Source organism: Cataglyphis hispanica, chromosome 14, assembly GCF_021464435.1.
Source record: "Cataglyphis hispanica isolate Lineage 1 chromosome 14, ULB_Chis1_1.0, whole genome shotgun sequence".
Taxonomy (NCBI): Eukaryota; Metazoa; Arthropoda; class Insecta; order Hymenoptera; family Formicidae; genus Cataglyphis; species Cataglyphis hispanica.
This window is the reverse complement of record NC_065967.1, coordinates 693,624-714,302: the sequence shown is the minus strand read 5'-3', so window position 1 is coordinate 714,302 and position 20,679 is coordinate 693,624. Positions and strand designations below refer to the sequence as shown.

At 35.0% G+C, this 20,679-nt stretch overlaps 3 protein-coding genes across 13 annotated transcripts in view; 1 reads left to right on the top strand and 2 right to left on the bottom strand.

Moving 5' to 3' along the window:
- The first annotated feature begins 87 nt into the window (after positions 1–87).
- Positions 88–19,743, top strand: LOC126854443 (centrosomal protein of 135 kDa). Of its 3 annotated transcripts, none has more exons than XM_050601195.1 (20): positions 88–720; positions 926–1,226; positions 1,321–1,550; positions 1,741–1,933; positions 2,043–2,209; positions 2,273–2,468; positions 2,563–2,622; positions 2,920–3,053; positions 3,142–3,243; positions 3,322–3,546; positions 3,623–3,718; positions 4,100–4,215; positions 4,278–4,488; positions 4,560–4,675; positions 14,487–14,766; positions 14,843–15,040; positions 15,165–15,341; positions 15,448–15,650; positions 15,723–15,854; positions 16,667–19,743. In XM_050601195.1, exons 1-20 carry the CDS (start codon positions 532–534, stop codon positions 16,719–16,721), a joined length of 3,381 nt encoding a protein of 1,126 aa, XP_050457152.1. In that variant the 5' UTR covers positions 88–531; the 3' UTR covers positions 16,722–19,743. The 3 variants fall into 3 exon arrangements, with proteins under 3 accessions (XP_050457152.1, XP_050457150.1, XP_050457151.1); XM_050601193.1 differs by having other exon boundaries at positions 3,986–4,215; XM_050601194.1 differs by lacking the exon at positions 2,563–2,622 and having other exon boundaries at positions 3,986–4,215.
- Positions 4,673–10,045, bottom strand: LOC126854460 (uncharacterized). 2 transcript variants are annotated; one of them, XM_050601229.1, is made up of 5 exons: positions 9,752–10,045; positions 6,636–6,810; positions 6,333–6,526; positions 5,894–6,237; positions 4,673–5,743 (listed from the first exon to the last, which is right to left on the bottom strand). In XM_050601229.1, exons 1-5 carry the CDS (start codon positions 9,763–9,765, stop codon positions 5,022–5,024), a joined length of 1,449 nt encoding a protein of 482 aa, XP_050457186.1. In that variant the 5' UTR covers positions 9,766–10,045; the 3' UTR covers positions 4,673–5,021. The 2 variants fall into 2 exon arrangements, with proteins under 2 accessions (XP_050457186.1, XP_050457187.1); XM_050601230.1 differs by lacking the exon at positions 9,752–10,045 and adding an exon at positions 6,995–8,093.
- The window catches only part of LOC126854440 (AT-rich interactive domain-containing protein 2), a 44,178-nt gene continuing 41,545 nt past the window's right edge, over positions 18,047–20,679 (bottom strand). For all 8 annotated transcript variants that reach the window (XM_050601180.1, XM_050601175.1, XM_050601179.1 and 5 more), the window contains one exon: positions 18,047–20,607. In XM_050601180.1, coding sequence (XP_050457137.1) covers positions 20,484–20,607 — 124 coding nt within the window. In that variant the 3' untranslated portion in view covers positions 18,047–20,483. The remainder of the gene's footprint in view (positions 20,608–20,679) is intronic.

Genomic DNA, 20,679 nt, shown 5'->3' with positions numbered 1-20,679 from the left:
TCGTTTGACAAATGAACTGTCATTGATGTGTCTCGGAACGCGGGATACGATAAAATTGGAATCGTTAGATTGGCAACATTTTTAAATTGTTTCAAACAGTTTGTGTGGGAGAATGTTGAATTGTTGACAATAGTTGAAGCGCGACGAATATATTTTTTAGAATGTGTCTGACAAATAATGTGTATCTATTAAAATTTAATTTAAATAGATTAATTATTTTGATGAGAAAAAGATATTGAACGATCAAAATGAAAATTTGTTGAATAATTGTTATTAATTTATTAACATGGTCGTTTATTACAACACATACTTTTATTTATGTCATTCAACAATATGACTTGTATATCCATTTAGTGATAATTAATGATAAAATATATGTAATGTAATAAATTTTTGTAATTATAACGATGCAATGAGGACACATGAGGTTACATTGGATTTAATTGTCATAAAAATGATCAAATTTGGAGTTTTGTAATAATTACTGTGTAATTTGTGCGAACTATTTAGTCAATTATATATTTTGCAAGAATGAATGGGGAGGAAGAATATAATGTTGCCACTAGGTACCGAACAGTTAGAAAACATTTGGATAACTTGGGATACAAGCAAGCACTGTCAATAGATGCTTTACCTCTGATAGAAACTTTACTATCTGATCTGATACAAACTACAGACAGTCTTAAACATTTTAAAGCCATTGCTCAGGAGAATGTTGAGGTATGTTAAAACAAAATAGTATCACTCCAATGCAACTTTACAAGAATACTCAAAATAATTTATGAAAAAAGTTGAATACTCATATAAAGTTTTATTGTCTAACTTCAAAGATTAATCTTTCAAGCAACTTCAGACAAAAAATCAGTTTTAATGATAAAAACAATAAAATTGACAATCTATCAATGTGATTGCATGATATGTGCAGGCACATAGCCAGTTGCAATTGACAGTTGATCCCTACAAATGTGATAATGCAAGATTAGTGCGAGAATGTAACCAGCTTCACTCGGATCTGATAGAGGCTAAAGAAGCACATCAGAAACAAACCAAGGATCTTAAGAAGCAAATATATAAGTTAGAATGTGAATGCAATGATTTGCAATTGGCATCTTCACATAACATACATAAGATAAAGGAGCTGGAAACAGAGTCGGCTGCCAAATCTAAAAAGATATTAGAACTTCAAGGCAAATGTTTAAAGCCAACTATTATTAATGTGGGATTTTGTAAGTTTTTATTTTTATTAATTTTTATTATCAGCAAAAAATGACACACACTAGTTGATATTTAAATGATGATATACTTTTAAAATTTTTACAGCTGCTAAGAAGCGTCCCTGCTTTCCTCTTAGAAGACCTGTCTTAGAAGCTGAGCCAATGCCAAGGGCAAAGAGCAATCACTCACTGCCAAAATTAAGCAGCGTTGAACCTAAGATAATAGATATAATAAGCATGGCGGATCACAAGATGAACTGTTTAAATCAGGAAGTAACAAAATTACGAGGGGAGCTTTTATTGCAAACAGATACTATAGAGACCCTTGAAAAACAGGTATATTAAGCACCAATAGTTCTGCATGCATTACTTTTAACCATTTTTTTCAGAAAAGAAATGGAAATTTTGTGTACGTTAGTAATTTATATCCTGCATGCTAGAAATCATTGATATATGGTGATAATATCTTTAACGATGCAAGTCTTGTTTATTAACACATTGTTGTAGAATAAAATATTATTTATAGCTAGCTACAAAAGAAAAAGAAATAATTCGACTAAGAAAAATGTTGGAAGGTGGACATTCCTATGTCGCAGTTTGCAAAGATTGCATTTGCAAGAAAATGGAAAAGAAAATTGGTGCTGCCAATGATATAGAAATTATTAGTGAAGTAAAGATTCTTCAACATGCCAAACAAGAGTTAGAACAACAACTAAAAGGTAAGAAACTTATTAAAGTAGATAATTTTTAAAATGCAGATTTTTTAAATTTGATTAATCTTATGAAAACAATTGATATATATTTTGTATATTATTTCCTTCAATGCAGAATCTCTAAATAAACAACACGAAGCAATGTCTCAGGCAATGAAACTAGCAAAACGAAATGAAGAATTAGAAAAAGAATTGAAAGATATAGATCATGTTGCATTAGCTGTAGAGGCCGACTGCAATTCTGCAGTTAAAGAAAATAATAGAAGAGTTTGTAGACTTCAGGTATGTTTAATTTTGTATATTTCCAAGACAATTTTTTTTTATTTCCACTATATGCTTGTTTAGGAGAAATTAGAAGATGTCATGAAACAGCTTCATGTCTTAGAACACGAGTTAATTGTAGAACGCAGAGAGGTGCAGGAATTGAGAGCAGATCTAGAATCTTGCAGGCTTGAGAAACGTAACGTCCAACGCACTTTAGAACATACATTAGATGAAAAGAAACAAATGTCTGATAAGATCAATCAACTAGCAATCATTGGTATGATATCACTAAATTATTCAATTTTAATATCTTTTTTTAACAGCTTGTATTATTTTTGCCGAGAATAAAAGTTTAAAATATAATATTGCAGAAAAAAATTTAAAGAATGAGGTGGAAAGACTGATTAAAGAAAACGAATACCAAAGACAAGGTATTAATCAAATGCAATATACTAATAAAATATTAAAAGAATAAATACGTATTAAGAATATTGTATGATAAAATAATGAAGGAAATGATCAAACGATAAAATAAAAAAAAAAAAAAAAACTGAATAAAAGCATGAAATCATTGAAGAGAAAAATTTGTATTGATAAATCGATTTTTGCACATTGCCTAGTAATATTAAACATATTCTTATATAAGAATTATTTTTGAAAAACGCATTATATGAAAATTTCGTCGAAAAAGTAACACATTAAAAAATTAATTTTGTCTTTTATTTTAGCATTCAAAAACTATAAAAATGAAAAATGTACTGTAGATCATCAGGGAAAAGTTAAAGATGGAGAAATTACAGAGAATGCAGATAATCTTGACATGCAAAGATTGATTGATGAAGCAAATTTGAAAATTGTGTCTGTAAGTTAGAGTAATTTACTTAAATATCGATTAATCTTATTAAGAATATGATATCAAAACAATGGCATTTGTCTTCTTTTCTCCATAGTTGCAACAGACAATTCAGCGATTGGAGACAGAACGAGATCACTACAAGAAAGAATACATTAATTGTCGAGATGAGCAATACAGAGTATCTGATAAAGATAATGTAATAATTAAATCTGAAAAATTATCGCATGAGTATATGAGAAATAGTAATTTTATTATTTTATAACAAATTGCATAGGCTGATTTATGGACACGAATAGGTGAATTGAAACACGAATTAATCAATATGGAACAAGCTTTAAGCAAAGCGCAACGAGAGAAAGAAGAGCTGTATTATCAAAAAGAGGATCTGGAAGCACGTCTGAAAACTTATAAGGAAAATCAGAGATGTATCCCTTGTAGATCGTGCAAACCTGTCTGTAATTGTATCTGTGCATCTGATTCGCCGATATTCGCGACAAAGGTATTTACGGTTTGTAAGTAAAATATAAATATGTTTAATTTGCAATTTAAATATTTTCAATTTGAATATCATGTAGACAATGCTTGAACATCTGGAACTAGAGCGGGATACAGTTAGAGCAGATGTTGAACGACTCATAGAGGAACGTGATGCGTTGCGGGAGAGACTTAAGGTATAGCGCAGAGATCGAAATTAAACTGTTTAAATATTATCTCAGTCCTTGTTGATTTTTCTGAAATTTTAATTTTAATGTTAATAATTAAATTAATAACATAATCTTAACATTTTCTATTTCATTTCACTAATTATAATAGAACAATTAATATACTAATTATATGTATGATTACTATAATTAATATTATTTATTACTAATTGTTTACTAATACTGTCCGTGTTTGGTTGCGGCAATATGTTGCGGATGCATGATTGGATAATATAGATGATATCGGAAGCGCATACGAGTGAACAGCTTCGCCTCAAAGAGAGTTTAGCCCAGGCGGAGACACGGTTGAAACATACTGAGAAAGAACTACAAGATCTGTTGGTCACTCAGGGTACGAGGAGGACGACGATAAACGGTCTCGAGGATCAGTTGAGCGATGTCCAAGAGGAGCTGCACCGTACGAAGCAAGAATTAATGGCGCAGCGGACGCAATATTTTCAATTACGGTAATATATTAAATCTTTTTTTTTTAAATAGAATATAATCTTAACTAAATCTTCCATTGCAGAACACTGCAGGATCAAACGGATCAAGCACTCGGGGACGTGCAGGGTCAATTGTCGCAGACAGAATCGGAATTGAACAAGGCTATGGACCGCAATAAAGGTATGGAGCAACAACAGGCGCAATTGAATGATCAAATCAAGGAGCTGAAGCAAGAAATCAATAATCTACGCGCAAACATGACACTTCTGGATCAAGAGAAGGATCGACTATTGGTAAATGAGATGCAGGAAATTACATTGTTTTCACATACGATGATTTATAAAATCTATTTCTTCTTTTGCAGATGGCATTGGACGAGAAAACTGAAAAGATTGCGGCATTAGAACGAGAATTGGTACATAAGGACCAAGAAGCAGATGGGATACAACAACAAATCCGTGATTTACAACATAAAAATGAGTAAGTACATCTGTGTTTATTTACAACGTTCAGTAATTCTTCTAAAAAAAAAGTGGCACATGTTTCTCGAGAAACTCTAAGCTTTAAGTCACAAAACCGTAGAAATGGTATTTACAATGCTTAAGGTATAAAACATAATAAATAAAACTTCGTTCGACGACATAAAACGAGATAAAATTAAAAAAATAATTATAACATTATGTACAAAACTAAATCTATCGTTATTCTTTCGACTGAAATATTTGAACACATCATACACGTTCTTTGCTAGATAAAAAAATAAATTTATCTCGTGGAATCTGTAATAAATTATAAATGAGGCAATGCAGATTTACTGCGCAGCCAATTAAATCGTCATCGACTTGACGTTATCGTTGAGAAATTTCGCCAGGCTCACCGCGGGTGGCTGGCAGCCATTTAGCGAGATCAGACTATTGCTTTCCAGCTCCTCCAGAGCCTCTCCCGAGTTCTCGACGATTCTCTTGTAACCGGGTCGACATTCGCATCTAGCTTTTGATTGCGACTTTCTCTCTCGCCACAATCGAGTGTTTCTCGGTATTCTTTGTGCAACTAACCATTCGCCCGCGGTGCACGGGCCCTGCGTGTACAGTTTGTAGCAGGTCTTATTAATCATCACCATACCCGGTGTGCTCTCGCAGTCATCACTATCGCCTTCCACGCATTTGCCAGCGTCCCTCATGATACTAGTACATCCGCACACGCCGTTATATCCGATCCCATCAAGGGACGGCCTGACATTGTAATCATACAACACTATCTGACCGTTCGGGCACGGTCCTCGTGTGCCGATCTTGTAGCAAGTCTTCTCCTGAGGAAAGTACAACCTGCCGCGTTTGCACGGCACAGGAACGCAGGTCGACGAGTTGATCAACATATAACCATTCTCGCAGGGTCCTCTCGTGTGCAGTCGATAGCATTGTCCGTTTTTGTATAATATGTGACCCGATTTGCACACACATCTGGCTCGCACAACATCCTCTTGTGTCGATGATCGGGCGTCCATAGTTACCACAAAATGATGTCCTTGCGAACATGGACCGACGCCGCCTGATATATAATTGTTGAAGTTGAAAATTTAGAGAAATGTTATTAAAAAACTTGTAAATTTAAAAATCGAACTTAATGAAAAAAAAAACAGGTTTATAATCCGTTTATACAATTTATTATTCCATTAAAAATTGAATATGAATGTCTCACCTAATTGATAGCACATTCCGCTCGGTTCGTGGTAGTGAGGTAATTGAGAATGGCATCCGCATATGCCACCTGGCAAAAACAGTTCTCCCGATTCCAAGCACGGACCCTTGGTATAGTGCTCGTAACAGCCGCCGCCGCTCCCCAGCCAATGATATCTACCCAGTTCGCCGGTCGTCGAGCACGAACAGGTCGCTAGACCGTTTTCGTCCAAGACGAGGAGCTCACCGCGCGGACAAGGACCTCTGCTGAGTCGCGGATAGCATTTACTATCCCTCGGCCAGTAGATTTCGCCTCGTTCGTCACAGGGTTCAGGATCGCGACATACTCCCCATCGTCGTTTCGATCTGAGGAGGAAGAGAAGGAAGTTTATCAAAGTGAGCGTACGATCATCTCCAAATAAGAAATTTAAAAAGAGAAATCCTCTGTTTCTTTCGTTTACCCCAATTTACTGGGCGCCTCAGGCACCGGTGCGAAGAATTGACCCTCGGAACAGGACGCTCTCGTGAATATCGGATGGCACAGGGCGTCCCTGGGCGATTGCGCGGTTCCTGGGGGACATCGGCATTCCGCGATTGTTCCGCCGCCGTCGGCCGCGGGGCCCAATTCCATGCTTTCCGGACACGGGGCGCCGATCTATCGCGATATGTCATTATCGTCAGAAATTTCTTACAAGAAACGATTATTCAAATTCAATTCATTGCAATCTTTTCTTTATAGATAACGAAGATTATAGCATCCCTGCCTGGAATATTTTGTAGCATTTTCCATCGGCTGGCCAATATAGCAACTGCCAACCGCGCGGTTGTGCGGCGCACGGGTTGCTCGAAGGATCAGCCCACGGTGGCGGCATTATCGCGGTTCTTGCGTTGGCCGCTGATAGAAGGCAGATGATGCATCCTAGGAGAATCCGCATTGCGCTGAAAATGATTGCGATAAAATTACTTCGAGCTTAGCAAATCTGGCAAATGGAAATTGTCACAACGATCGATAGCCAAAAGACACGTGAAAAATCACAATCACGCAAAAATATAATACGATCAACCAATTACAATGTAATGTAAAGTGATGATAACTACTTGAAACGGAAGATACCGATTTTACCTCTCATCTTTAGCGCACGCACGAATAATTTCACGCGTTTACACTGCGTTGCTACGTGAAGAGCGTTTTGTCGAGAGATGCGACGTTCAAAACGAGACTATCGCGAAATGTCATTGCGTGTGCGGTGCGTGCGTGCGTGTTTGTATGCGAATACGAGTGGGAAGAGCAGAGGCGCGCGCGAGGGCAAAATGACCATACTTTCACTGTTTCACTATGGCAATGGCATTGTCCCTGGCGGCAGGGCTTAGAATGACGACATGTGCGCAGAATAAGAATAATGTGTCGTCTATATAAATGCTTCCCGCGTCGCGAAAAGGCCTTTTCTCTTTTTTTTTTCTTTCTCCCGTCTCGCGAAATATCTTACTGACACTTTTGAAGATTTGAGTCTCAAAGGCACACAACAATTTTTGCAGATCTATCTAGAACAATTTAAATGATCTACTCTCGCGACATTCTTCATATCGAATATAAATTATTGTACATATATTTATGATAACATTTGTAACATATCATTGCACACGCTGCTCATTTAGAACGGAATGCAAGTATTTAGTGTGTCTTTTTTTTCTTTTTGATAAAAAAAGCGAAGAAATAATTAAACAGCGCGAAGTCTTGGCCAATTCTAGTTGAGTTTTCTTCTGCAATTTTCAATCGAGAGTTTTATCCTTTGTTAAGACGTTTCGTTAAGACGATTAACATATCTTGTTGAGCTAAGATAATTACGATCTGATATAATGTAGCTTAACTTTCTCGATAATTTTTCACATTTTATAAATAACTTGCCGTTTACGGAAGACTCGCGTCCTGAAAATGATCCTATACGTTACCGCATTCCGCCTCTCGTAAACACAAGCGTGAGTACTCTATGCGGAGAGTTATTTTCTTTCCCTATTAACGCCGCTGAATTGATTTAACAGTCGAGCGTGAACAAAGGAGCAAGATCGTTATCCGTGACGTTACACTCCTTCATCCGTAAGATCGATGCTCGCAAGTGCGTACGCGACGTGTTCGTTACACAATCGTTTAATTAACGATCATCCGGCAGGGGCGAGTTACATCAGAACTTTCTCGCTTTTAGGATTTCGATCTGCCCGCGGGGAGACAAACAGCGAAATCTAATCGCATGATAATAATATCGATATTTTTCTTAAGAATGTAGAAAATAATCTTTCTTAATAAGGAGTCGATAAAACGATGCGTTTTATCGACTCCTTATTAAGAAAGATTGTCCCTGAATTCTAATGCCCTCTAAAATTAACATATTCAATAGAAACTTAAATATATAAATTTTTATCTTTTGAACAAACTTTATATTAATTAATTAAATTCAACGAAAGTCGAGGTCGATCCTGGCAGATTTTATTTGCGATTTATGAATCGAGATAGCCGAGTCTTGTTTAGTACAGAATCCGATGAATATCGATACTACGTATATAACAATAATTAAGAATATTAAGTTTCGGTGCAAAATTCTTAATATACAATGTATTGTCCGATATAATCTTTCTCTGAGATAAATTTGAACGAGAAAGTGTGCGGCTTCTGGAAGGCACACGCCAAAAATTCTCAATCGAAAGCCATTAATCGTTATCGTATGAATTCCTGTTACCCGACGTGTCCTTAATACCGGTTACCACGCGGCGATGACATTCAGTATAGGTATGCCAATAACTTATGTAAGGTGGGGTATATTGCATAATTTATATTTCCTTTTTTAATACGCGTTCAGTCACTATCAAAGTTTATCAAGCTTGTATATTATCGTAAAAAGAAAATTTGTGAGACACAAAATCTAACGAGACACTTTTATCTCAAATAATATATGTAATGGATTCTACAAAATCTCATTGAAATATAAATTATATCATTATGATTAAATGGCACATACCGATGCAAGGAGATACATTAAGCTGCTTTCATATAGTAAAGAGAGAGATTATTTATTTCACATGTAAAACTTTCCATATATAATTCGCTCTTTTATGGAACAGATTATAATATCTTTCCAGTCTCGCGACATTTGTGCGACACGTTATTGCAATTATTTATTTGCCGTGATTTTATACTTTCTTTGCCGGAGATGATGCACTTTCTCCGTCTTCCGTGTCGTTAAATAGTAATAACCAGTTATTACCAGAGTCACTCGTCTTACACACGCATATTATACACTCGTTACTCGGAATCTATGTTACGCTACGAGGAATTTTCTACGATATTTTCAATCGCGCTATCATTAAGATTGCGCTTATATAATCAAGCGTGGCACGACAACGTGCGGCGGGGTGGATTCATATTCCCCGTAAAAAAGAAAGTGTCTGCTAATACATCATAATCGATCTGCGCCGCAGAAATCATGCAATACAAACAACTCGAGATCACGTAACGTTGATTGCTCGCGCGGTTTTTTTTGGTCACTGGAGCTTGACAAACACATGTTTCGATTAATTTCTCTTTAACACGTTTTATTTTAATTGAAGCGATAACAAAATATTGCATTTACGTTTTCTATTGAATTCTTTTATCATTTTTTCAGGTCTTTATGTGAAAAGAACTCCATGATTCAGAAATGTCACATTGTCCTTTTGCATCTGATGATCGCAGATTCCGAGATAGTGAAAGAAAGATATCAAATGTCATTTTGTTTAACCTTTTGAAGAATGTTTATGCAATCATCTTACCAGGATCCCGGATCAATGTGTGTATTATAATTATAATATATCTCCATATTTCATTGGAGAATCTAGTTCAAAAACATACCTTGACATCTTCATGGTCGTTTGACAATTCTTGTACTCGCTTTATGTCACGTCACTATTTCACAGATTATCTTTTCTCTCGGTTCATCATTCCATCCTGCGCATCCCATATCAAAAGCTCGAGTTGAGTCGTATCGTCGTCGTCGTTGCCGTTGCTGTCCTCGTCATCGTTGTCGGTCTTATCGCCGTGGAAAGCTCAGCGAGACTGACTCGCGCTCGTCCCGGCTTCGAGATTCTATGCTGTTACCTAACTCGACCGAAGTCGGAGACCGAATCCGCCAGTGACATGGACACAATCCTTCGCTATTCGTCCAGTTTTCCCTCGAGTGACTAATACCGGGTGCAATCCGTGCCCGGGAAAAACCGTTCTTGCGCGCGTATCTCTCTTTTTTACCCTATATTTTTTAGACACGTGTATCACGTGCGAATTACGCGCGGCTATCAGTCAGATATACCCGGATCCTCTCTTAGTAAATCTCTAAATTTGTTATCATGCGGAAAATTTTTCGCATAAATTGGGAGTTGTATGAAATGTAATGATATTTTAAACATTTGTTTGACAGATATTTTTATTTGCGTTTCCATTTTATGTCAGCGGTTCAATATCAGGTTTATTTGGAGGAACGTTAGAAAGTTTAATGCGTTATATTTATGAGAAGAGAGAGATTGCAGTATCTAATCATCTTTATTGTAGATTTAGTCTAGATATAGGTACAAAGATATGCGTTTATTTCTCTTGCAATACGATGATCGCGTTTAAGGAAACGTGAATTACGTAAGTTACATCTTGTATCCGGCTGGACACCAACAGAATATGTGCATATTTTATTTATTTGCAGCTGCGAGGGAGAAAAAATCGATATGCCGTGCGTAGGATTTTGAAATCTCTAACGCGTAGATCCAATGAGATCATCTACTGTCTGATCCTCTATTTGTGTTGAATTCGATTTAATCCGCAACATGCGATTGTACGATATCTACTTTTATAGATTACATCATTCGAATTTTTTAAACAATAATCTTATTTGATGAAAATTCCGGGAAATCATCGAAATAATTGCAAATTCCGCGATGAAAAGAACTGATTTCAGAATTTATTTATTTATTTATTTTTACGTAATATTACGATTAGCCTCTCGCTTACCTCACTAAGGTTTCCCTAAAAAAAAAAAAAAATTACCGTTGCAACACTTTCACGCAACATCTTTATTACAGGAGGAGGACGACTTTCATCGTCGTTCGACCTCCCGAAACACGGTCGTTCATCAGCGATGATAGTTACGACTCTCGTGAGCCAGTGATTTCTTCACTGAATTGTTGCATAATTCGGCACCGGACTCAAAGACAAATCCGGTAACGGGAAACGCATAATCGTCCGACAATCATCCAAATCTGACGTGAAGAAACCAAAAACGAAGCATTGTCACATTTTTTATCAAATTATCATTAATCGCGTCGCTGCTTCTTGTCATCTTAAATTATCGTAGTCTTAAAAAATTACTAGATCGTCCCAAATTAAATTTGATTACAATAAAAAATAATAAAGATTTTTTAAATATTTTTTTCTAGATATATAAAATAATACTTTTAACATAGGATCAACAGTCAAATAATTAAAAGGTACATTTTTATTAGTACATTTTTAATTATAATATATAAAAAAACTTTTGATTTTGAAGGTAATATTGAAGGTGTTATTGAATTTTTTATTTTTTGATTGTTAAAAAGAATTTGTAACATATTTATTTTTTTTATAGAAGGTTTATTTTTATTTTTTTTTTCTTTAAAATGCCTTTAATGAATTTAGTTTATTAAATGGAAGTGTTCAGAAATGAAAAACAAATTTATTAAAATTTACATCGAAGATCGCATTTCGTCCGTTTGAATAATTTTATGTGCATTGAGATCGCAACGGTTCCTCTTCTCGCGTATCATCTCTTCGTCTCCTCTCACTTAAGTTCAGTTTCGAGGAGAGGAACGCGTGCAATGCCCTTTACCTATAACGGTAATGTTAAACCAAAGAGTGTCTCTTCGAAAGGGCGCGCCTCTTCGCATAATCTCTCGAGTTAACTATGAATAATAAAGATGACTCACGCATATATCGCCGAGTTATCATCGCGTTGAAACTTTTTATTTAAGAATTCAAGATGACAATTTTAACTCTATTCTTATATAATTTGAGTGTAAAAAAAATACTCTGCATTAATGAATATTGCATGTTCAAAATTTAAAAATTTTCACAAATAATTTGCTTGTTTTTAAATCGTCAGAAATTTACATGTGTATTACAGAAAAATCCAAAGTTAAAAGGGCATAAAATTTCAGGAGTCACGTTCACGAATTCACAAGTAACGGTTGTATCGTACTTTCTTTTAGATTCTTTTACATTTCTTTAGATTGCCTCTGTAAGCAAGCAACTAGTACCGTTTTCTATCAATTTCGACGTGTAAAACGGTACAGATGAGGCAATCGAGGAAGGGAATAGTGAGGAATCCAGTGGACCCTCCTTAGGGCGATGCACTCTCTGGCTCACACGTTTCTACAATGATTTCGTTGTTTTTGGTAAAGATATACAAATGCAGATTTTATCTCAAGCTAAACTCGGTCCTCGCGAGATATAACTTATACTGTATGAATTATAAGAGGATAGAAGATGCGAATCATCGTTGGATTATATATTGTACACGCATATCTACACGCTTTCACATTTGACATATATATATATATATATATATCGCGCCAAAAAATACACATCGACTGTTAATATTTGATTTGGAAGCAAATTTTGATAATAAATTATATATTGCAAAAATCATCATAAATGGATCTCGCGCACTTGTGATTTCATAATGTACTGAAACAAATTTTGCTATATGGAGCTTTATAATTAGACGAACGAAAGCGATGTAAAGCGATGAAAAACATTTCTCTATGAAAAACATCTTTGCATATATTAAAAGAACGTGGAGCACTTGTGATGCTTTCTATGGTACTTTTCCTTTTACGTTGTACCGTCTATGAACTTTCCTTCTAAACGATGATGCCGAAGAAAGAGAGAGTGAGATATGAACTTGAACACTCAAGAGGAAACCGGATGGACAATTAGACGGTGAATATCCGAATTCTTAATTGAATTATGTAGACTTGCCATTTGGAAAATTTACATTGCCGAGATGAGTAAATGTCTGTTTACACTTTCAGAATACCGGAAATCTTCCGTGTCAGAAGGTATGTGAGGAAAAACTGAAAAGTCACTACCGGTATTGCGTTTATGGCGCGATAAATTTCATCGCCGACGTGACTTCGCTCTATGTGGAAGAGAAATTTCCATCTTGTCGCAAACCTGTGGAAATGAAAATCATTTCTTTCAGTAATTCGCGAATGCATTCTTCTGTAACATCCGTGACATAATTTCCATCGTCATTATCGCGAGGTGATAATCCGCCTCGAGGCATGACGAGGACGAATCGTCAACCATACGCACGCCATCAAACTATGAGAGAATTGATTATACGAGTATATTATATTATCTTTAAGATTATCGGAAAATGATGAGAAGATAAACTTTTCAATTGAGAAAATCAAGCTCTCTCGCTTCTCTTATATATAACTTTAAAAAAGTTTTAGCCCATATATTATATATAATGAGTTTAAACAAAAAATGTGTTATTATTAATTTTTAAAAATAGTTTATTTTGTTCCTTCTAATGTGAAATATATATCTTTCAGGACTCATTAATTCTACAGCAAATATTAAATAAATTCTTTGAAATAAATTCTTCAGCTGAAAAAAAACAATTTTTTTTAAGGAGAATCATAGATTAGTTCGCGGAAATATATCGCGGAAAATCCGCGCGAAAAATGCTTTTCTCGATCAGTGGAATTTGTTTTCACTTTCATACTCGGATTAGATCTGCGAGAGACGGCTGCTGCTGCTGCTACTGTTGCTGAGAAGAATGACAAAAAAGACGAGAGAAAGTCGTCCGGCGTTTGGATCCTTTTCGCGCGCGTCTCAATCGTTGTAAGTCTCGCGATTATGCAAGTCGCGCGTAATCGGCACGGATGATTGATAATCTACGCGGCTGTTTAAGACACTTTGAGGAGCTAGAACTCCGATTTGTTGGTCTATCGAAAGTTGGAAATGATTGGCAATAGCGTGCATCAACGTTTTCCGCGATGAAAGCTACGAAGATGTTTTGTGTTGCAATTCTTCCGCAAAGATTTCATTTAAAATGTTCAATTTAATGCCATTTGCATCCACGTATGTGTGTGTATATAGTATAAGTTAAATAAATTAATATTCCATCGATTTCGCTTTTGACGAATTGTCGAAAGAATTGCACGAACAATCCGATCTCTGTATAAATAATAATATAAAAATCTTATCACGTATAAGTATTTCATTTCGAGAAGGAGTTGGGAAACGGTAGTCTAATTTGTTCGTGTTGCCCTTGTCCCCTTTCGCGAATATATCTTGCGCCACGAAGAACAAGCGCGTGACCTGCATAAACAATCGTCGATTAAATATCTGTGTGTGACGCACGACTTCATAATAATAGAAGCCGATACGTACAAGAAAATAATGTTTAATAAAAATTGTATTTATTATATTTGTACTCACGTTCGAATAATCTAATATTTATTACTTTGCAGAATAATTTAATTATTCGCTTTACGCGCAAATAAATCTGCATCATATATTTTTTCGTGCTCTGCAACGACGGTATTAATTGTAGAATATGCATCGATCAGAGTGCGGAGCGGGAACGTCAGCTGAGATCGCTGCAACTAGAATTGGAGACGGTACAGAGGCAACTCAAGGCCGCGTCGATGGACCGCGAGAACGCAATCGAGGAGAACCGGAAGCTGCAGGATGATTTGGCGGCGATGACCTGCGAGGTGCAGAACCTTCAACGCGAATTGGAGACCTCGCGCGCCGAGTGCTACGATCTTAAGAGACAGTTGCAGACTTACGTCAGCGAAGTACGTCGCGCCGAGGATCTCCTGAATCGAAAAGTATAATTCAGTGACATTTTCATTGATAAGAAATGAACAATACTTGCCTCGAATGTTCATCATCTTTTCCTTTCAGGAGAACGAGAGAACGGAGATGCTGAACCATTTCCGCAGTCTCAGCTTAGAGGCGACGGTCTTGGAGAATAGCAATCACAGCTTAGAGTCCGAGGCGGCGGAAGCTAAAGGAGCCCTTGAAAACGCGAGACATCAAATAGCCGATCTGGAGCGTTTATTGTCCGACAGGGATTGTTTGATAAAAGGCTACGAGACTCAGGTATTTTTTTTGTATAAAATGATGCGCAGCTGAAAATAAGATTAATTCAAGTCAAGACTTAATAATGAGGAATACGATTAATTTCTCTCCTCCCCCATATTTGATGATTTAACGACTTTTTTAGATAAGCAATTTAACGCAAAGCGTCGCTAGCATGGAAACGCAGCTGCGACAACAGATCGAACAGAGGCACCGAGCTGAGACTGATTTATTGGCGGTCAGAGATCTATGCGTGAAATTAGATCAACAGAAAGATACACTTATGCAACAACTTAGTGACAAAAATCATATAAAGGAACATGTAAATATTTATTATTTAAATATTTTATCCTAGTTATTTCTAATTTTTTATACGCGCCAGTTGTTTGATTTCTCTTTGACGGGGCATTTTTTTAACTTTCACGTAGTGTGAAGCGCAAGTATCGAAGCTGAAAGCCGAGCAGAGTATCATGCAAGAACAGATGACTAGAGATCGCGTGATTGTGGAACGATTGGAGACTCTTTTGGACCAAACGAGGCAGGAGTCCATCAATGCGCAGGCCACTAATCAGGAGCTGCAAAATGAAATCTCCAGATTAAAACAGAAAGTTTCCGAACTTCAAAGTAAACTGTGCGCATCTCATTATATTACCTTCGTATTTTATCTTTATATTATGTTTCATACTTACATTTTCTCTTATAGATCGTCAGAATCCGAAGAGCTTAGACAGTATCAGAATCAAGCGGCGGAATACAGTAAACAGATCAGTGAACTCCGTAGACAAGTTACCAATGAAAGATTTGACCGTGCGAGAAAGGAAGAACAGAATCGCAGGTATTTTATTGTAGTCACTAAAAATATTCATGTTTATCTTTTCTCCCTCGTTTACGCATGTTATATCGAGTTTTGTCTACCGTGATTATTTCCAAATTTAGAGATTCTGAAGAGTTTATTCAAGAAAAATCGCTTCTCGATCGCGCTATCTTTCCCCAACCGAATGATAAATCCTCCAGTGACGAGAGTGTCGCCGCCGCGTGCAGGTAGAATCAGCGTGACAATAATCGCGTTTGAAACTATGATATTGATCAGTACCAATTACGAATTCGCCAGGCACACAGACTGGTTGAGGAAACCATATACCGCGATTCCCAAACATACCATCTGTGTACGCGAATCCGATCAGGAGCTTGAATCGACGAATCGCGACGAACGATTCACGTCGTTCTCACTTGATTGTCGATGCTCCTTCCTCAGGAGACACATTCCTCCCTTCGAGTTCGTTCCATGTCTCAACAAGTTCTCGTCGCGACGCAAGGTCGCTGATGATGCGGATAGAAACTCGAATCTTCCTTAGCAGGAAAGTATCGCGTTATTGTTTATAGTTGATAACGCGATTTTAATTCGAGACTTTTGTAAGGGTTGTTAGTTTTTTCGAAATAACTTTTGTGCGACGTTATATATTTACATACAAATTTGTAGGAAAAATATATATGAATTTTATGATTTACAAAGATTGCCTTTTTGATACAAGGTGATATGCTCAATTAAGTGCTGTCGATAATAGACAAATTTTCCGATGCAATAAGATAATTAGGAAATTGTATACGCATATCTCTGATTTCTATGTTTTCTGCTTGTTTTTGCAGGTCGCTAAATTCGAGTCCAGACAGTTTCAATGTAGATTTAAATGTAGTTATATAGAGAATACCAGCATACGATGTCTCTTAGTCCTATAAGAATAAAATAAGGATAATGTCAATAGAATAGATAAAGATACTGCAAAAATATATGATCGATTTAACATATCGAGTGTTGGCAATATGGATATAATTTGCAGATGCGCGAAGAAAAATGTGTTATGACACAATCGTATAAATATTGACGCTCGCGATATATATTTTATTAACATAATTCTTTATCTAAAATGTGGATAGAACATCCGTTGTACGATAAATCGTACAGCTGAAAAACTAAACCATTTTCAAGCAAGAAAAATGAGATATTATGTAGCAATGGCAAAAACTTTTGAATATCTAGAACATGCATCATGCAAATTGAGATTACATCATAAGTCTTTATACAGGAAAAGATGCAAAAGATCAAACTTATATGTGAAAGATAACACAATGCAAGTATGTATATAAATAAATTAAGAGAAAAGATAATGTACGATATTACAATAATTTTGATGGTATAATCAAGAGAAAGTGAAAAGATTCATTAATCTGATATATATAATAATTTATCTAATTGTGAAAAATATTTCGAATATTAAGAATACATGGATTAATATTGTATGAATTTATACTAAAAAAAATTTTAATTTTCACAAAGATTTAATCAATAATAAACTTGAGCACTCTTAGAATTTTCGAAAGATGTGTGTATATATATATAGAATAACTATTGAGATGTTACATTGAAATACGTTCACATTGAGAGAAAAAATGGAAAAAATGTTTGTAAATATTGATCGAGATCAAAGATTATCTAAAAAATTTAGAGCAAAAATTAACTATATTAAACAAGTTTTAAATAAAGAAGAGATATGAGTAATATAAGTGAAAAGAAATATGACGAAATCACAAACAATGGCATGCATCTTTTAAAGAACAAATAATTTCTACGAAAATAAAGTAATTTAAATATTTTTAGCATCTCTCCAAGAGTACAAATTTGTATATTCTCAAGTTTTATATTTTTAAGGTTTTGTATACTCTATTTATATATCGCAATAAATTTTATACTTTTCACAATTTTTTTTAACTGAAATATTATATATATCGTAATTAAATATTAAAAATAAATGGCATAAATGAAAAATAGATAACACATAATTATACTTATTGTATAATACATACGTGAAGATATAAGATAAGGCTTGCATCGTCCAGTTCTTCTGCCTTTTACCTTTGATAATATTTTTGGGTCACTTACATATTTATTTGCAATACGACGGAGAGAAGAGAAAGAACCACACAACATTTTATATATATCTTTCCCATATTCTCCTTCGTATTTAGTAATTTATTATATCGTTTTTTTTTTATTCCTTTACACAGATGTTTATTTATGATCTCAATGATCGTACGAAACGGTGAACATGTAAACTAGGTAATTACAAATAATAAAAATAAAAAGCCTCTCACAAGATTTTCGTCCTCCTAAAAACGTTCAGCTATTAAACTTGTTTTTATATATTTATATATAAAATACATAATAGAGGCTCGCACAGGGTCCATTATCATATTTTTATGTTTATTCATAAACGGCTATTTTGCAATATAAGACAAAGCCGTTCCTCAACACATTCTCTTTCTCTCTTCGCGCCGAACGAGTTAAATTAATTACAAAAATCCGTTCCTTTGCAACTTCTACGTCTTGTCACAAACTATTATAATACAAGAATCTTTTCCTTTGTTTCTCTTATTATATAGACGCGTTAAACTTATAATCTTAAGAAATTTACACAGAGGTTTTAACATCGTGAATGAAATACAGGTATTATGTACACGTATGTATATTATATATATGAATATGATTAGAGCTTATATTCTTATTTTTTTGTGTTCTAGAAAACTCAATAAACCATAAATGCAATCTATGCCGGTCACAAAGTGACGTCCGAGAACATAAAACACTTGTCAATCTAATGCTTCAAACCGTTTAAAATAAAATAAAGATTCATTATATTCTTAAATTATATATATTGAGTTTTCTGATTAATCAAATAGCTGATTAATTTTTATTCGACCGTACTTGGTTTATAAGATTCGGAGAAAATCATCATTTCTTATTATATCTTCTTTTTTTTATACACCGTATAATACAAAAGAAAATCTACGATCTTCCATAGCAATTTTTGTGAAAGCAAATAATGTTGAAGTATTGCGCCAAAAGACAACTTTGTCATTATGCGCTGCAACAATTATATTGCATTTCACGCGATATCACAATAAATTTCGTCTACTGTTGCATAAGCTTGTGTTAAATGTTATATTTATTCGAGACACTCGAAGCGATATATGTAGTTTGCAAGTACAACTAAGCTGCCACGAGAGAATTAAACGGAAACATTTTCAATGAGTGGATATCAGCAATGAAAACTAAGTTAACCGAATATTCAAGAGAGAAAAAACAGAAAATTCAATATTACACTCGATCATTTGTCATTTAAAGTTTAAAGTATAAAATCATTTTGTCATTTAAAGTACAATCTTAGGCCTTTTAATCTGGATGTAAAACTTCGTTTGAAAATTATTTGATATTTGTAACTTGGTTAACTTGCAAATAATATTACTGTTGGTCTCGAAATATTTGCAAAGTATTCTCTTCGATTGGAAGTTACGCTAAATGACAAAGTCATTTTGTAAACGAAAATTTAACGATTTGCCGCGTATTACATAACAGGCGAGCGTAAAAATTTTTTTTCTCTAGGTATGTTGACACATTGTAGAAGTCGAATTGGCTAGGAATCGTTGATCTAAAACTGATCTAAACTAGACATCGTTAAATTTACGCAGTGATATGAATGTCCTGCTGTATTGACGAACTCGCTAGCATGCCAATGCATGTTACTGTTATATCTTACTAATTTTTTTGACGATAATTAGATTAGTTAATAATAATAAAACAAAGAGAGACGATAATATAGCCGTGTAACTGCAATATGCAATTATATAAGCAAATGATAAATTCTTAACAAATACATTTCATAAAAAGATTTTGTTTTTCTTCTTTCTAGCAAAATTCTTGGTGATTTATGGGAGGAAAAAAAAAAAAAAAAAAACACAATACAATAATTATAGAATAATAATGTATAATATTAATTATAATATATCGATTATATAATTAACTATAACGTTTATAAAGTATTTTCTTCGTTATTTTTTGTACATGTTCACTAAAAACACTTTTTCCATATTTCTTGTTGAGAAAATAAATATTAATATTAAATCTGTGAAATATCATCTCTCTCTCACACACAAAACATACACACATACGCACATACATACGCACAAACATGCGCACATACACACAACATATACACATATTCTCTCTTTACTCTCTTGCTCGCTCGTTCTTTCTCATTTTCTATCTCTCCCTCTCTCGCAGACACATTATCACTTTTCCATATGATTTTAACTAAATGTCTTTGTTTTGTGTTTCACTAGTTACAGTTCATGTTATAATCTAAAATTGGCAAAGTATTTTGCCTAGTAAGTTTATAGGCCTCTTTTTTCTATATATGGAACATTTATCCTCGGTACCATCTCCTCTAGTCCCTTCAAATTTTTTGGGCACGTACCACGCACGCATGCACGCATTCTGCGCACGCACTAGCACAGCAAACACAATTACAAACTTATACGTTCGATTTCCTCGCACCGCATAATTCGAAATAATGTAAGTTGATCGCTGCTCACGAGATTAAAAGAGCTCTTAGAGGCCTGATTCAAAAGGTCACCTATTATGGCTACTGCTACTCTGGTCGTTCATGTCGTACAGGACTTGTGCGATCGTTCTCGATGATTCAACATTGCTCAACGCCACGCCCGCCAAATGTGGCTCGTACGCTCTAAGATGCCTGCAAAAAAATCGTGATAGGATTCAAGATCGCTCGCGAGATATAGAAAATTGTAATAATACAATAACAAAC

Coding starts and splice junctions, on each gene's coding strand:
- LOC126854460 (XM_050601229.1), bottom strand. Junction 6,527..6,635: donor AATGCTACAAAATATTCCAG/GCAGGGATGCTA, acceptor ATATCGCGATAG/ATCGGCGCCCCGTGTCCGGA. Junction 6,238..6,332: donor GAGGCGCCCAGTAAATTGGG/GTAAACGAAAGA, acceptor CTTCCTCCTCAG/ATCGAAACGACGATGGGGAG.
- LOC126854443 (XM_050601193.1), top strand. CDS start 532: ATGAATGGGGAGGAAGAATATAATGTTGCCACTAGGTACCGAACAGTT. Junction 2,623..2,919: donor AAACGAATACCAAAGACAAG/GTATTAATCAAA, acceptor CTTTTATTTTAG/CATTCAAAAACTATAAAAAT. Junction 4,676..14,486: donor GATTTACAACATAAAAATGA/GTAAGTACATCT, acceptor TATTAATTGTAG/AATATGCATCGATCAGAGTG.